The 18,045-nt window shown below is 39.5% G+C and overlaps 1 protein-coding gene across 2 annotated transcripts; it reads right to left on the bottom strand.

The window, feature by feature from the left end:
• Positions 1-1,237: 1,237 nt before the first annotated feature.
• Positions 1,238-15,291, bottom strand: LOC311035432 (GTPase IMAP family member 8-like). Of its 2 annotated transcripts, XM_084043627.1 has the most exons (9): positions 15,169-15,291; positions 14,495-14,675; positions 8,525-8,575; positions 7,729-8,430; positions 6,880-7,578; positions 6,543-6,661; positions 4,341-4,879; positions 3,298-3,431; positions 1,238-2,299 (listed from the first exon to the last, which is right to left on the bottom strand). In XM_084043627.1, the coding sequence occupies exons 3-9, from the start codon at positions 8,553-8,555 to the stop codon at positions 2,073-2,075; spliced, it is 2,451 nt and encodes an 816-aa protein (XP_083899753.1). In that variant the 5' UTR covers positions 8,556-8,575; positions 14,495-14,675; positions 15,169-15,291; the 3' UTR covers positions 1,238-2,072. The 2 variants fall into 2 exon arrangements, with proteins under 2 accessions (XP_083899753.1, XP_083899752.1); XM_084043626.1 differs by lacking the exons at positions 14,495-14,675; positions 15,169-15,291 and adding an exon at positions 10,853-11,246.
• Positions 15,292-18,045: the final 2,754 nt, after the last annotated feature.

Genomic DNA, 18,045 nt, shown 5'->3' with positions numbered 1-18,045 from the left:
CACACGCACACACACACACGTATGTGAGCACACATTCGCATTTCATAATTTGTTTACTTTACATTTTGCGCTGCAGATACCAAAAAAAAAGATTGGATCGGGGCAAAAATAAGCTTGCAGCAACCTGGTATAATATGACAAATTGTGTAGTTTCTTGTTTTTGTATCTGTCCTGGGTTTCATACTATGCCTAAACCTGGCCTTATTTCTTAACGTAACCTCAGTAAAACTATGCCTAACCCTAAACGTATTGTTAACCTTATCCTCAGTAAAACAAATACAAGAATACAAGAACCGCTGGTCCGGGAAGAAATGGGGGTGAGCATGTTTTGAGGCGAGATATGGTATGGACCAGCAGATATGGTATGGGGCACACAATTGACAGGTGCTTTGATGTTGGTGCGGGGTAATTAATTACTAGAATATAATAATATGATCATCCCGACACTTTACCAAATTAATTCATACACATATTATAATTAAATACATTATATATTTTTCATCATTTCTTTCTCAAAATCAAAAAATTGCCACAGACATGGACAGGTCTCGCCCCGGACAGGGGTCTATCCGTGTACGTACATGTTGGCGACCCCTGTGTTCTAGTCCAAAAGAGCTTAATTGCAACATTAGCGGTGTGTTTTAAATTGGTGTGTTCTGCTCAAGATCAGACAATTCGCTACTTTACTGTCCATTATATTGATATGAAAGATACATTTATTTTTGGTTCAATGCACAATTTCTCAAAAACAACAACACAAACAATATCACTGTCTGCATTGACGTTGATATGCACTGGTACAGTGCTGATACAGAGCGCTGCATTTAGTGAACACCAGACAGCTCATACTCCATACACATAGTTAATTCATTATCGTATGCATTTTTTCATCTCCTCTTACAGTGAGTGGCTATGACACTTGCTGTGGACACTGATCCATTTTCAGCCTGTTATGAAGAAGAAAACCGATCAAACAAGATGCAATCCATCCAGCTTAATATAATTAATTATTATGATTAAAATGCCAAATTGGTTGCCATAAAAAAAAAAAGTTTTGTTTATACTGTACAATGAATAATTTTAAAAGATATCACTTCCAGATGAGTCAGATCGACGCAAATAACTTGGCATATCATATCTCACAGAAGACAAGTAAAAAACGACATGCACTGTTGATATAACTGCGGAATCACAATGACGAGTACTTCAACTTCAATTTAACTACTTTATTGTCACATCACATATTTACAGGTGTAAAAGGTTTTTTGTACAAGCTCTGATCAATTGTAATTTTTAGGAAAAGGAAGAATTAGAAGAACAAGGAAAACAGGTCAGATATTCAAATATTACCGCAGATCTAGTCTAGCGATCTTTATTATCATCATCCATAAACACAAACAACACCTGTAGCGGGCAGATTTAACAGATTCCAGGCGGACTTGGTTGATTTTGCTACCCTCATAGCCAGACGTCGTATATATGCTCCACTGGAAGAGCCCTAACCCTCCCAGTGTGTCATCATGGGTTCATGGGATCATGCGTTTCTCCATTTGGAGAAAATCAAACACAGGTTCGTCTGGGAACTTTTACAGAACCTCGGACCCATGTATTCAGCATATCAATTCCTTGACCACAGTTTAATTAGGGATTGGCAATCCCCCCCAATATTATTATTTTCATCTTTGTACTTAAGTTATCACCATTTTTACTTTTTTGTTATTTTTTTTAAATATAATAAATATTTCTGTACCTGGTGGGTGGGGACAAAGAGAAGAAGGGTGAGAACATTTGAAAGAGAACATTCATTATTATTTTCAGACCCTTCGTGATGTGAGGAAATAAAGCAGCCCCCTAGCTTTCAAATGTTGAGCAATAGATAATCCACAAAAAAATTACTGTTTAAAGGGAGTTTAAAGTTGCCATTTGTGGTAGAAGGCACAAGACATGACCCAAAAAATGCCCACAGAGAATACATAGTTGGATGTACAGTATGTGTTCTGGTAGAGTGGCATCAGCTGTGGGTAGCAGATGCCGGTAAAACTTCCATGGTCTACAGGATCTACTGCTGTTTACTACAACGATGGATTCATTTGATGACATTTGACAGGCTCTGTCTGGCTGGAAGCGTCACTCATCAATACTGAAGAGTCTCTGCTCAGCCGCCTATCAATTTCACTCATTGTGTCATATCCTGAAGAGGTCACTATTGGTCCAGGATATCTCTTCAGCCAATCATCAACCTTGGCAGATGACGACAAGCAGTATGAACTTCCTGTTTCAGATGGTGTTCCGCCACTCACTGGAACACAAGACAACAGACATTTACAATTATTATAATACAAGAAAGAACTGCAATTGATTTTTATTACCATTATCCATAGCAATAATAGTGATACTACTACTACTGCTACTACTACAGTAACTAGAAAATACTGTTCCTGAAGAAACAGTGTGGGCTCGCTATGTTGTTAGCCAGTATGCAGTAGTTAGAATGTTGGTAGTGTTAAGTATTATTAGTGTTGATAGTGTTGAGTATAGTGTTAAACTAGTGTAAAATGGTTGTCGTTGCTACTGCAGGCTCTAATAAGTGGTTGCTAGGGTAGAACTAGGGGTTGCTATGGTAAAACCGTTTGTGCAATGGTAAAACGGGTTGTTGCTATGGTGAAATTAGTGGTTGTTATGGTAAAACATTAATGAGAAATACCTTTTGAGTGTACTGTGCCTTTAATAATAATAATGATAATAATAATAATAATAATAATAATAATAATAATAATAATAATAATAATAATAATGATATATCACACTTATATAGCACTTTTCATAGTACCCAAAATCGCTTTACAAAACAAATCAAAATAAACAAGTTTAAGAGATTGATCTAATTTTACACTTGGAAAAGTGGCAGGTGTAGTTGCCATTTGGATTTGATTAGTGTAGCAGAGGGTCCGAGTCCGGACCCTCTGCTACCAGAGGGTAGAGGAACATATGGGTTTGTTCAAAATGGTCATAACGCATTAGGATTTAATACTGATCCACTGCAGCTAAATGGTAGCCTAGTAATGGTAAACCATCCCGGTCGCGTGAATCACATTATCATGTGTCTTCTGCATCTGTCAATCACAGGGCCCTGAGCGCAGGCCCTAAATGCAGGTTCCACACAGAGATTTCAGACTAATATCCACGCTGGCCATGCCAGGCTGGATACGTTTTTTCAAGTGTTTATGTGCATTTAGAGGTCGCTGTAAAAAAGATCACATTAAAGTCTAATAGCAGATCAATTACACTTATACTCACTACTTGGACGACGCCAGTCTATGCTATTCCCTCTCCTGACAGCTGGCAGGGTTTGTTCTTCTGGCTCCATCACTACGACCTTCAACATCCTCTTGATCATCTCATCCTCTCTCTTCCTCCATTCTTCATCTTGTCTGTTCCAATGTTCAACAGTACAAAATGTATTACTTTTTACTCTTTTAAAAAGTAACAATATTACTTTACTTATTTTTCCCTGCCAAAAGTAAGTAATTTTACTAATCGTAACTTTTTCATAACTGCTAATTCTCTCTGTACACTGCAGAATCCTGTTGGAACGTGTCCATGTTACATTTATACTCCCATAGGAGTCAATTAACGCTCACATTTTACAGTGTGTTGAACAGGACGCCCAGGTAAAAAACACTTATAATTTGTGAGCCCCCACCCACAAGCACTTGGAATTGTAGGCATTACATTTAGTTTGACTCGGTTCCACAGATAAATAATGTGTAAATAGATTAACTACAAGCTGAACTACAGGCTCACAACGCCTCACACTGCGAGACGTTGTGAGCTTGTAGATCGGCTGTTTTCACAATGTTTGCGTCTTTCTTACGTAATATTTGACAATTTGGCCAGTTTGGTTTTAAAAAGGTCTTAAAAGTCATTAAATTGTAACTAGAAATGTGCAGATCAGATACCCTGTATACGCGTGTACTGTATGTTGGTTTGTTTACAGTTGAGTGAGAAAACAATGTTACACATTAAGCTAAGCATCTGGGGACCCCCCAAAATAATTTGGGGGGTCCTGACCCCCAGTTTGAGAACCACTGCTCTAGACAAGGAATATGCTACACTTTGATGAAGTTTGCAACCCGCTGTGAGCTTGTAAATGAACGGAAACTGAACGGATCAGGCAGAGAGAGAAAACATAATGCTGTGGGTACGGAGATTGAAAAGTCTCATTCATATTCATTAATTTTAGAAACTTAAAAAAAAAGTAAGGGACATTATAAGTAATCCCTTGCGGAGGGTGAGTGCAACTGACTGACTGTGCATTTTTCTGTTATTTTGTTACTTACTTCCTCCTGGAGTGTCCTGTTCCTTCACTGACAGACCTTTCCTTTGATTGTAGATGTTTAAAATGTCCTCTGTTCCTCGTCACCATGTCTTCTATTTTCTCCATCAGCTCTGCTACTTCTGTACTGTTGTCCCTCTTGGATAACTGGAGAACATGGTACCTGTATTCACATTTCTCCATGAGCCACTTCAGATGTTCTCCTTCAGACACGATGTACTCCTCAACACCTCTTGCTCCCAGCCACCATCCCCATGTGAACAGAACCAGAGTGTGTCTCCAGACTCTGTCACCCAGCAGCTCCATGTGTTCCTCCACTGACTTCCTGTCAGCTTCAGAGAAACTGGACCTGACAGGAACATTCAACAGGACAGCATGGGGTCCAGGAGAACACAGAGCCAGTCCATGTAGAAGAACGTCTGTGATCTTCTGTGAGGGAGGTGTAGTGGACCAGTCTGGACAGTTGACCACCTTCACATTTCTGGCAGCAACTGGTCTCTGTTGTCTGACACATTCTGTCAGCTTAGTCTGGGTTTTAAACTCCTGAAATATGAGGTTTACCATTTGTTATTTTATATATATATATATATATTAGAGATGCGCGGATCGCGGTTTTAGCCGCGGTTGCCGAAAGTTAACCACAATTTGGGTGGATTTGGGTCAATCAAATATAATTATGAATTAATATTGGATAAACCACGGGTGAAATAATGCGGGAATTAAAGTCATGATATCAATCTATAGGCCTATAATAGCTTTTAAAAAGCACAAAATCTTGCTGTGCGTGCGTTTGTAGTATTTTAATATTACGTCATTTTACATCAGGCACAAATTAGCCGCCTACTGCACGTTGCTTTACCGGCAAGGGGTCTTTGAACAGCAGGCAGCCAGTGTTACCAGATTCTGCGAGAGAAATTAGCAGCCAGGTCTATGAAAACAAGCCCAAAAGAAGCACCAAATTACCCCAAAAGTCGCTTATAAAAGCAGACATGGCAACAAAGCCATGAAAGCGAAAGTAAAATGAATGAAACTCCGTATTGTTCTTACCATAGATATGGATTCTATACAGTCACTACATCGCGACAGACAGTGGTGAGTAACATTGTTTATAAGAAAACTAACGTCAGGAAAATAATAATTTGATGCGGTTGGTGCAGATCTAGAAATAGGATGGTATAATTAATGTGGTTGGATGGCGGGTGGATAATGAACATGTATATGCGGATTTGGGTGACGATAAACATTCTTTCTGGAACCATTTGTTCAGGATGTATTAGTCAGACCTTTCAGATTCCTTTCCAATTGACTGAGATTGGAAGTTTGCAGGAGCGACCCGTTGGCGAACATCATGAACACAGGGTCCAATCTGCCCCAAATTTTAATCACACATTAAGGGGCCTTTAAAGGGGCTTCTTTAGAGTGCACTTCCAAAACTGACCATAGGGGGCACCACAAATGCACCCGTTTGCACCGTCTGTTGTACTCTATCTCCCCAAAAGCTTCCTCATGTCATGACGGTTGCACCCCATGACTGACACAGCTTGTGTGTGTAACACACACAAGACTTTCAGGCCGCTATGCTGCCTTCAAATCCAGCCCTATGCTGATCAGAGCAATGGTCACCGAGTTATGGCCATTTGAAGTGTTAATCACTGGTGTAACACTGCTGTAGTGCCCCATACGTGTTTATAAAAAATAATTTGAAAAGTAACAGTGTTGGACATAGACGGTTTCCACCTGACAGCGACAATATATAGCCTATATATGGTTCTGTATCAGTATATGAGTCAGTTTTAGCAGATTTCATTCTAATTGGCTACAATGCCTATGAATTTCATGGACCTGGGTAGGCAACCTGGCCTGGTGGGGATCTGCCCTGTTGCGCACAGCACCACAGCAGGTGAACGCAATTAACTTCAACGAGGACTGTGTTGCGCACCAAAACTGGTTCAAACCGTTTCAAACTGTCACATTCTAGCTGCTGAAATAAACACGTAAAAGGCGATAGCACTTGTTTTATTTTTTACACGTTCCTGCCTACCTGTATACCCTGAAGACAAATGTAATTGACAATACAGTATTCTTATCTTACCTAATGATTCCACATTCATTTAAGAGGGAACAATAACATAATTTACATTTGATGTCTTGTTGTTTATATTAAGGTCTATATTTTATAACATAAAATGAATTTAACATTACTCACCTTAGATATGATTTCTGTAAACACAGTCTCCTGCAGTATGTGATTTCCAGCTTTGCTCCTCCCAGAGTGCTCTCCAGCAACCAACATCACCCTCACATCTGGTAGACTCTGATGATCTCCTAAAAGGCAGAAACTCAAAATTAGTTAACTTTTTTCTCCCAATTTGTCATTATGCCAATTCCAGAACTCCCCCACACACTTGTGACAGGAACTTTACCCCTGCGCCACCCAAGCTCCCCATATAAACACTTTTGACTGAACTGACCACAGATTGATACGATACAGTGCATGAGATAAGATAGATGAGACAGACAGACAGACATTGTATGAACATTACCTTCAAACAGAGCTTTCAGAACAGTTCTTTGTCTGCGTGTCCTTGCCATTAATGTCTGGGCATCTTTCTCTAACATCTTACTCTCTGATATCTTCACACAAACATCTCTATTATCGTCATAGTGTCCCTCTGTGTTTCCTGCTACCATCTCCTCTATCTTCCCCAGCAGCTCTGTGACCTGTGTGTCATCACTCTTCATATTGTTGAAGACATGATACCTGTTCCCACATACGTCAAGAAGCCAGCGGAGGTCTTCCCCTTCAGCCTCAATGTGCTGCTCAATGCTTGTGTCTCCAAGACAGTCTCCACGGGTGAACAGAACTATACTCTGACTCCACACTCCCTGTGTTAGAAGTGTCATATGTTCCTCTACTGCTACCTTCTGTTCTTTGGTGAATGCTTCATCAACAGGAACCAATAGAAGAATAGCATGTGGCCCAGGAGAACAGAGACACACACTGTTCTGGAACTCCAGTTTGTCCATCTCTGAGGTATCCTGTAGTGGACTGTTGTAAAACCAACCTGGTACGTCCACCACTGTCAAATGTTTCCCTGCCACTTCACCACCTTTTACCTCACAGCGCGCTGACCTCTGAGTCTGATCAGCTTTAAAAACACCTTCTCCCAGAATCGTGTTTCCTGCAGAACTCTTCCCAGACCCCTGCCTTCCCATCAAAAGAATCCTGACGTCAGTCAGTCCTGTCAGAGAAAACATTGTTTACTTGTACTTTTGTACACATTTTTAAGGAACAAAGTCACAATACCCAGGTCATTTATAAGCTAAGCTGTTAATATCCAATAATCAAATTGAAAATAAAAATATTTTTGACAAAGTAAAACAAAACATACCATCATCTTGTTGAAGTCTAGTTGTTGGTTTCTGAGCTTTTGCATGAGCTTTTGCCCTCCTTTGTTCTGCCCTTCTGCTGATTTTTTTCTCTATCTCCTCCAGTCCCTCTGAGACATGTTTTTCTGTCTTATAGTGACAACCATTACTAGTCACCATCTGATCTATCTTTTCCAGCAGCTCTGTGACCTGACTTCTATTTTCTCTGTCACCAATGTTAAGAACATGAAAGCGGTTTTCACATTTCTGAGTGAGAGATGTTAAGTCATCGTCAGATCTAATGAGATCTTCCACGGGTCTCATTTTGTCTTTATCAGCTAAAGTGAACACCACAATAGTATGACTCCACACTTGGTCACAGAGAAGACTCATATGCTCCTTTACTGACATCCCTGTCCCTACATGTGTGGTGCCAAATGGCATTACTAGGACAAAGACATGGGGTCCTGGAAGACATTGATTCACACTCTGTTGGACTTCTAACTGAGTCAGTTTTGGGGTCAGAGCTAGGGGACAAGCAGACTTCCATCCTGGTGTGTTGACCACAGTGACCTTTCTCCCTGACAATATCTCTTGTTTCATAACATTCTTAGCTATTCTTCTGTTAGTGCTAAAAACATCTTTGCCCAGGATGATGTTTCCCACTGAACTCTTTAAACCATGTCTTCCTCCGATCAGAACAATCCTCAGGTCTGTGTTCACCCCTGGTTGGAAAATTAAAAGTTATATTCATCAAGATCAAAGATGTTACCAAATCAGTAACAGTTTGCTGATTTTGTCTGTTTTAATAGAACTCACATCCGACTGAAGCTGAGTTTCCACGGGACATCCTGTCAGCGGTTGTTTGAACTGTAAAACAGTAAAATAAGTCAGTAAATGTTATTATCATCATTGACACATTAGATGTACACGCATATCAGTTGTTAGGAGTTGCTGTGTGCTTGTAAAACCATACAGCCAGAAGTCAGAGTCAGAGTAACATGCAGACTTGCAAGGCGCACCGCACCGGTCCGATCCGCAGCAAACTTCGCACAAACACTGGTCAGGGGTCTGCCATCAGAATAGCCACACCAGGGGCCACATCAGGGCCCCCCTGGGTGCCACAGGTGCACCATTCCTGCAATACGCACCAAACTTGGCGCAAACACTGGTCAGGGGTCTGCCATGACCATTGTCACACCAGGGGCCATGTGTGGCCCCCAGGGGCCACATGAGGGGCTCCAATCATTTAGTTGCTCCAATCTGCACCAAACTGGGCACAAACACTGTTCAAGGTTCTGCCATGACAATAGTCACACCAGTGGCTATGTTAGGGGCCGCAGGTAGGCTACACTATATAGCTTGAGTAACCGAATATAACATGGCGCCACTCCTCCATTGAACTCAATGGATGCCCAGTTATTTTCGCCCTATTACTTTGAATGGTGTCCTCAAGCTTGATTGCTCCAATCCGTAACAAACTTGGCACAAACACTGTTCAGGGGTCTGCCATGACAATAATAACGTCAGGGTCCCCTGGGGGCAATAGACACACAGTTGCTCCAATCCTCAACAACCATGGCTCAAATGCTGTTCAGTGGTCTGCCATGACAATAGTCACACCAAAAAAAAAACTAAATTGCACACATATGGAGCCCTACAGCACTGTCTAACATTTCAAATGGCCATAACTCGGTGACCATTGCTCTGATCAGCACAATATAGGAGTGGATTCTTATTACATAATCGCCTAATCACAATTTCTTTTGCATAATCATCATAATCATTTGGAGAAAGAAAACATACATTTTCAAAAATAGTGGAAAAAGCAGATCTACAAGCTCAAAACTGTTGAGCTGCTGTTTACTATTCAGTATAAAGTTATTACATTATGTAAGTTATTTGTCATATCTGCCCTGTGCACCTTTTGTTTACGAAGCCTAAAAGCCAAAAATAAATGTAATTTCTATTCATAATGTTCCTATGTTCAAGTACAGAAAAGCAATTAATCACAATTATTTGATCGACAATTAGTCGTCAAGTACAATTTCATAATCGTGAGAGCCCTACCAGAATCCCCCAAACTGTGGTTTGTAACTTTCTAATCTGGACAGTCAACATCAAGGTGATGAGATTGTTTACAGTTTCCATAGCATGTCAACCTATATTGTAATATATTGTATAGAGACAGATACATGAGGTAAACTGGCTTTTTAAACAAAATGGGACTGTGATTGTCAACAGATGTAACACGATGCCCCACATACTTCTTGCTTCCTTAACGAAATGATAACGACAACAGTGAGGAAGGAGGAACATTTATTTCTGAGCCCCGAGCAACACATTAGAACAGCTTCTAAAATGGCGGACACTACCACCACTCTTAACACTCCCAAAATGCTTAACTACTACTGTACATTCTGCCTACCAACAGTACGCACACACACTTCTTTCAGGAACAATATTTTGTGGTGATTTATGATGATGATGATGGGGTCATCAACATGTCCGTACACGGACAAACGCACCTATGTCCGTGGCCCAATTTATTATTACTTTTGAAAAAATAAAAAATATAGTCTATGTATTTTTTTTCATGACAATATAAACACATTCTAAATATTCACAATCTAATCTTTGAATTCAAATTGGTTTGAATAATTTTGGTGACTCGTAAAGTATCGGGATGACACAATCGGGATGAGATTTGTGGTATTGTACATGGTACTGTACATGATTGCATCAGGTGAGGACAAGACAGCTAGAAGTAATGTTTGATAATAGCTACTGTACCTTAATTCCCTGAAAATAGCTAAATGTGTGTTTAATCCTTTGTTGGAGAAACCTTTAATTTTTAAGACAATGGATTCTATGTGGTGTGGTCAAGACAATTAAACTAAATTAGGAAAATATCAAAAACAGATCTGTTCAGAAGGATCCATTTGCTACAAAAGCAAAGGAGGGCAGAACTGGACAAGTAAAGCTTGTTGAAAAACATTTTCACCGTTGAGAGAAAGTGTTTCAAAGGGTCCAAAAATAACAATATATAACTATAATAACACTCAACAATCATAATCAGTGGAAACCCTTGATCCACAGCCTGGGTCCACAATCACCATCAGACATCCAGCTTATACATTTGCTCACCTCTGATTAAAGTCAGGAGCCCTTGCATGAAAGTAGTTGTGACATTGCATTCCTTTAAATCCTGTCATGCCTATCCTTAATCATTCATCATGTACGTACAGGTACATGATGGTTTTGACTCTGACCTTTCCATTGTTCCACATATCTTATATCACAACTATGCAAGGTCTAAGACTTTCTCATCATGATAGAAGATTTCTCATCAAGATATACCGTAATGGAAAGAAACTAGAACTATCGAAGCTACCATACCAATTCAAAAAAATGTTTTGGATTAGTAATGTAGAACTGGTAGAACTTGATCTCCTCCTGACGTCAAGTAACACTGTCCACTGAAAAGCCTGCAATCTCGACAATAACCATATGACACACACCCACTCACCTCCACTATAATACTCTGCACCTAAATGGCCCTTTGCTCATGTAATGTGCGATGGAAGCGCTAACTGTACTGATAAGACCCAATTATTGAAATCCCAAATACGTAATAGACTTTCACCATGCCACATTTAATGCCTGTCTTAGCCTCCTGGCAGTTTTAAGGTTTTCTTCAGAATAAGTAACCTCTTTAACCCTGGCATCCCCATTTTGGCCATGGTAAATAAATAAATAATTAGAAACATTTCAGAAATGTTTCGAAAATACCAGATCTACAATCTCTCAACATGTCATGATGTAATGTGTCGTGAGCTTGTAGATTGGCTTTTAAAACAATGACTTATATTTCTTTGTGGCTCAGTGGTTAATGCAGATATATATCTCTGCTGTCCGGCAGCAACCAGCTAACTCCAAATTGTTCATTTTTCAGGTAATGACAAAAAAAAAAAAGTGGAGTTAGGAGGTTTTCTTCATCATTGATTAGAACAGCTGAATGGACCTCCAAGCTCACAATGAGGTTGGCGGTCAGCTAACTCCATCCCCCTATGGTGAACTTAGCTGGTTTAGCAGAAAGTTTGAGGTTCCAATGGAGTTAGCTGCTTTTGTCAGAAGCACTTTTTAATACTTTTCATTGGTTCAATATTTTTTTAATCAACACACAGACGTAAAGGGTGTTCAATGGCCCTGATTTATGGAAATAAAGCGGAAAAAGGAGTTAGCTGGTTCCTGCCGGACAGCAAAATGTGTAGCACATTGGCAAGCCATAGACAATATGGCACATAAGGAGTTCAATATGTATTTCTCATAAAAAGTTATTGATCACTTATTTTGTATTATATGCAAAAAATAAATATCGATGCAAATGTCCATCACAAGCTTGCGATGAACCCTGATGATGATGGTTATTATTATTAACTTTTGTGAATCTCTTAGCTTCCCGTGTGGTTTTAGATTTAAGAGGAATTTTATTTCTACTCACTCTTGCCAGAACAAAATATCAGTCTTCTATCATTCTCTCTCTCTCTTAATTCTTTCTCTCTTGCTCAACATTGATCTATGTTTTTCCTTCTGTTTCATTGTCTTTGCCGAGAGACAGAAACAAGGGAAATTTTCTATTCTTGTCTCCTCTTTTCTCTCTACGTCATAGGCTTGTCTCGAGAGAGGATACCTGATGAGGTGTGGAGGAGGGGCTGCTTGTGCAGACACCAGAGAGAGAGAGAGAGAGAGAGAGAGAAAGAGAGAGAACTGGTCCTTCCACTTGTTGGAACTTGTTTGTTTCAGGTAGCCTCGAGAGAGGATACCTGATGAGGTGTGGAGGAGGGGCTGCTTGTAGAGAGAGAGAGAGAGAGAGAGAGAGAGAGAGAGAGAGAGAGAGAGAGAGAGAGAGAGAGAGAGAGAGAGAGAGAGAGAGAGAGAGAGAGAGAGAGAGAGAGAGAGAGAGAGAGAGAGAGAGAGAGAGAGAGAGAGAGAGAGAGAGAGAGAGAGAGAGAGAGAGAGAGAGAGAGAGAGAGAGAGAGAGAGAGAGAGAGAGAGAGAGAGAGAGAGAGAGAGAGAACTGGTCCTTCCACTTGTTGGAACTTCTCCCTATCTGTCTGTGTGCTTGTTGTCATACAGGCAGGTATTGTGGGAACAATAATGTAGGTGGTTAACTCCACCCACAACCACTCTCCTAGGTTACCTGTCTGCCAGTGTACTCTGCCCGGCCGACATGTTTCAACAGCTAAATGTGCATGCAAATAAACTGTAATGTGACTCAGTTGGTCAACGGGTAACAAGGTAGGTTGGCACCAAGGAAGAGTGGGCACCTCGGTGTTAAATTGGCAAATTTTTCCAAAATGTTAAAAGTTTTAATATTTGGAAAGATGTCCCTAGTGCCCACTTATCCTGTGTCCGGTTAACGTAAGGTTGTTTTTTTTATGTTGGCTGATGTAAGGTTTGAGGCATTAACAGGATTCACTGATTGTGTATGTATCCTGCCTTGTCAAAATTTTATAAATGAAATCTGAAATATAGAACAGTCACCAGGAAAGTCCCCAGTTTAATTCCCCCTCCAGGATACGTGTCCAAGTGAGACACTGATCCCCAAATACTCCATTGTATTAGCGAATAGGCCCCGGCGAGGTTTTAAAAGTACTGGTTTAGCAGCACCGATATGATATCAGATAAAACCCAAACAATACCCAACTGAAGACATGGTTGACTTTTGTTACAAACCTAATAATCTATAAACAACCATATCAGAAAAACAAATGCACAGCATCTTATAAGCCATGACATTATACTACAAAGGTTTACTAGGAGGCTAAACGCACACACTACTAGTTAAATCATATTACTATACATCCATCGGTGTTATCATATCTCTCAAGACAGATTCTGCAAACAGAAAATAATGATTCTTTTTTTACCAAATGGGTTCCCAGATTGGTGTTATGAATTGATTATTCATTCCTGTAACTTTAACTCAAACTGTCTTTTTCAACAGAAATTGCCTGATTAAGTAAACAACCTCAGCATGCAAGTAATATAAAAATGTAAACAAAAACAAAAATGCAATTCGAAAATGGCCCCTGTCTAAGTCAAGTAGTAAATCAATCAATCAATCAATCAATCAATCAATCAATCAATCAATGATGTATTTATATTGTAGTAGTACTGTAATAAATAAATAACATGTCAAATGGTGGTTTAGAAAGAGCATAGCCCTGTGTTATAATACTGTAAATAGGCCTATGTACAGGCACTCAACCCCAGTAATTGAGTAATTAAAGTATAGATACTCCTGGTCAAATATTACTCAACTATGTGAAAGTTACTCTATACAATGTCTACTTGAGTTAAAGTACTTGAGTACTTGCTTTTAAAAATCCTTATGTATTCAAAATTACATGATTTTTTTAATATTCAAAAGTACAAATTACAAGGTATATTATCTTTTTAATATCAATACATTGATATCTTAAAATTGTGTCCTTTCCCACCCCAAATTCAAAGATTTTCCACAATAAAAAATAAATGAGAAATAACTAATCGTGAAAATAGCAGCTCTGCAACACGTTGACACGTTGTGAGCTTGCAGATCTGCTATTTTGACTATATTTGAAATAGGGCTTAAGAGTTTAAGTCATAATGTTGGCTACTTTTTTCCCTCTCTAGAAATGCTGTCCACCACTGCGTATGCGTGTGCATGTGCGTGTGCGTGTGCGTGTGCGTGTGTGTGTGCGTGTGTGTGTGTGTGTGTGTGTGTGTGTGTGTGTGACTCACCACACTGATGTGATGTCCAGACTAGATGTTAGCCAATGTCTTGAAAATTCTGTCGAGGAGGACTTCTCTTCTTTTCAGTAGGCTACTGTAGGTGGTTCAGGGGTGCTATCCGTCTTTCCCAAGGTGAAACACACTGTGTGTTGACACAGTGGGTTGAGCAAACACTGCAGTCTCAGCAGAACTAAACAAACATGAGATCCACAGAGAACAATGAGGGTATTATATGCAATCATTCACTATGCCAACATACTATATAACTGACAGGTAAGTAATAAACTGCTCTGTTATGCAAGGACCAATGTTAATACATTAATGAATAATCTACACTACACTTCACAATGCCTATTATAGTCCCCTAACTCCCCTTCATTTAAATATATTTTTTGCCTAACTGTAAGGAATTGCCTTCTCATAGGCTATCAGTTCTCATTCAAAGTTGTGTTTAAATAACAATAAACAACAATTATTGGTTTATGGAAGCATATAAATCAAATGACACAACTGATAATTATGCAGCAATTTAATATGCTACTCCACAGAAATAAGTGCAACAACATTAGCTAACATATAAGCTCTTATGTTCATTGTGAAAGGAGCAGCATGCGCCTAGTGTTCGGCTAAACGTGGTGAGACTGGCGACATCATGATGAAACGCAAAGGCAACTCGCACTTACTTTTTGTTTCACGCACAGTCGCACTGCAGGCAATCCAATGGAACTTGGCTCATTAAACTGGCAAATGTTCACCGTTCACATATTAACTCTCTGAACAAAGTCCAGAGTGTCGGGACATTGTAAGTAGAGAGAAATGGGGAAGTAGGCTAGGCTATAAAAGATCATAAGATAAACTTCCCCCAAATTCCCCGTCATTAGATGGGGATCAATTCACTTGACAGGTTGGTGATCCGGTCTGGGTCTAGAGCGGATATGGAAATGGTGTGTGCATGTATGTGGATGTATGTGTGCGTGCAAATGACCGGATACAGTAGGCGGGCTTTAGAGTGGATATGCGCAAGGCAGGCAGGGCGGGGCTTGGCAGAATCTAGCTACGTTCATAGGGGTATAAGGCTATGTTCCACACGTAGTAGCCTACTGTGGAAAGTCTGGTGACGCAAGTCGCGAGGACGTTACCCGAGGTAACCAATTATCGTCACAGCAACCGGATAGGCCTATAACAACCTTTTATTAGGTGCGTTCGGAAATATAGCACTGAGCGGTGAGCGCACTGGCCAATACAAATAGGCGAGTGCGCTCTCAGTGCATATTTCCGAACGCAACGCACTATGACGATCTATCTCTCTATCTCTCTCTCTCTCTCTCTCTCTCTCACACACACACACACACACACACACACACACACACACACACACACACACACACACACACACACACACACACACACACACACACACACACACACACACACACACACACACACACACGGAAAGCACACACACACACACACACACACACACACACACACACACACACACACACACACACACACACACACACACACACACACACACACACACACACACACACACACACACACACCTGGGTAGTCTGGAGGAAAGCCAGGTAAATGTCAGAGGTGCATTAGCCTCGGAATCCCAGCCTTTTTTTTGTTTAGAGGTGCATAGGACTGGATAGTTAATTATATATTAATATAATATATATTATTAGTTCATATCAGTTCATTAATAATAATTAACTTGTCTCAGTCAATTAAGATATTAATATCAATTAGCCTATTTCAAAATATTTTGCTCTAAGTGAAAAATGACTGGGAATTTGTAAATAAATAAAATAGTAAGAGCTATGAAAGCTAAGTAAACATGAAATTCCTGTCTTTCTTTTGAAATAGTAAAGGCACATGCAGGCCATATGCAGGCCCTCCTCAGATCTTTACCCGGGTCCCTAACCTTTAACCTCACCAAACCCGTGCATAAACTTTACTATAAAAGGTGCTAAACCTTAAATAAACAAATTACTTAAACTCATGCATGAACATAACCATACTAACAGTGCCTAGAAGCTCAATAGTTGCATTTAATATTTACCTAATGTACCGGTAAGTGTAAAAGAATACCATGAAATTTGATAATAGCCCCTGATCTCTGTTTGCAGAGCATGAGCTGTTCGTATCATGTTCATAATCATAATATAACAATTATATTGAAATGGAGGGAAAGAATGATTTACAACATGTTTTAGTCAAACAATTATATTTTAAATAATAATATTTCTCTGCAGCTGTTCAGGGTACAGACACCTTCTTCTCTGTAGCCTGTCACTGCCTGTCATGGTATGCAGAAAACTGGACACTTGAGAGAAAAAAAAGGATATTCTGAAAAAAGGCTTGAACATTTGTTGACATGGGTTTGCACAATTTCTCAGGTCAAAATATATTTTTTAAAATAAATACTGTAAATGTGATGACTGTTGCCCCAAGCTTCAACTTTTGAAATACGTATAACTCATAGTGTTGAGGATGGTGATAAGCAACATGAAATATATAGTATCAAGTATTCGTAAAATGTTTATTGATATGGGAAAGTCACTCACTGTTAAAGTATGCAGAGGAACTGCTCAAAACTGTGGTGTTTTTTTTTCTTTTCCGCTTCCTCTTCTCTTTCCGTTACCACATACACAGTCATGCACACATGCACACGTTGTGGTTTACAATAAAGACAAGCTTTAGATCATATACTAGGAAATAGAAAAGTAGACAACAAACCAAGTCTCTGTTTAAATAACTTAGTGACAGAGGTCACTAACCAGACTACACAGAAGCACACCCAAGGTCAAGAAATATCTACAGTATGTAAAGAAACCCTGGCTAACACAACACTTAGACTTTTCTTAAGTTTCTTAAATGAAGGAAGCCCAAAAAAAACTCTAAATGAACATATTACTGTTATATTATTGTAATATTATTCTGAAGTGCAGAAAGACTTGAAGTAAATGTTTGAGGATTAGAAATAAATCTAAAGAAATCTCTAGCCATAGTGTATTATGTAGTGATTTAAAGGGTTGCAGAAAAATGTTATTACATTAACAGTATTTTTGCAGACGGATCATATTTTACTATAAAAATAACAATACTTCCAGTACTCACATTAAAAGTATGAGTAACTAATGATGATGTCACGATCTTGGCCTCTGCCCCTGCACTGTGTCCCCCTCCCTGTCAGTTTTGCCCCTAATGTAGTCTTGTGTGGCCAGACTTTTGCCTCCCACAATTTTCAAATGTTTCCGGTCATACAGTCTGGGACTCGGAAGCTCTGATCATGATTAATATATAAACCGGATGTTTACAGTCACGCAAATTTATCCTAAAATAAATCAAAATCATCTACGTATATTTAGCTGGCTGACTAGTAGAAATGGGAATTAAAAAAATCTAATGTAAAGATATTTGAAAAATATTTTTGTAAACGGAAGTGCCAGTTTCCTCTCTCGGATTTCGGGAGGTGTACTGTAGTTCCACACTATGCTCTGTCCCTGCTCGAGTTTCTGTTTTTGAGAGTATTTCTAAGTTTGACTTTT

Source organism: Gymnoscopelus microlampas (genome assembly GCF_963454915.1).
Source record: "Gymnoscopelus microlampas genome assembly, chromosome: 19".
NCBI lineage: Eukaryota > Metazoa > Chordata > Actinopteri > Myctophiformes > Myctophidae > Gymnoscopelus > Gymnoscopelus microlampas.
This window is presented reverse-complemented; position numbering and strand designations above follow the sequence as displayed.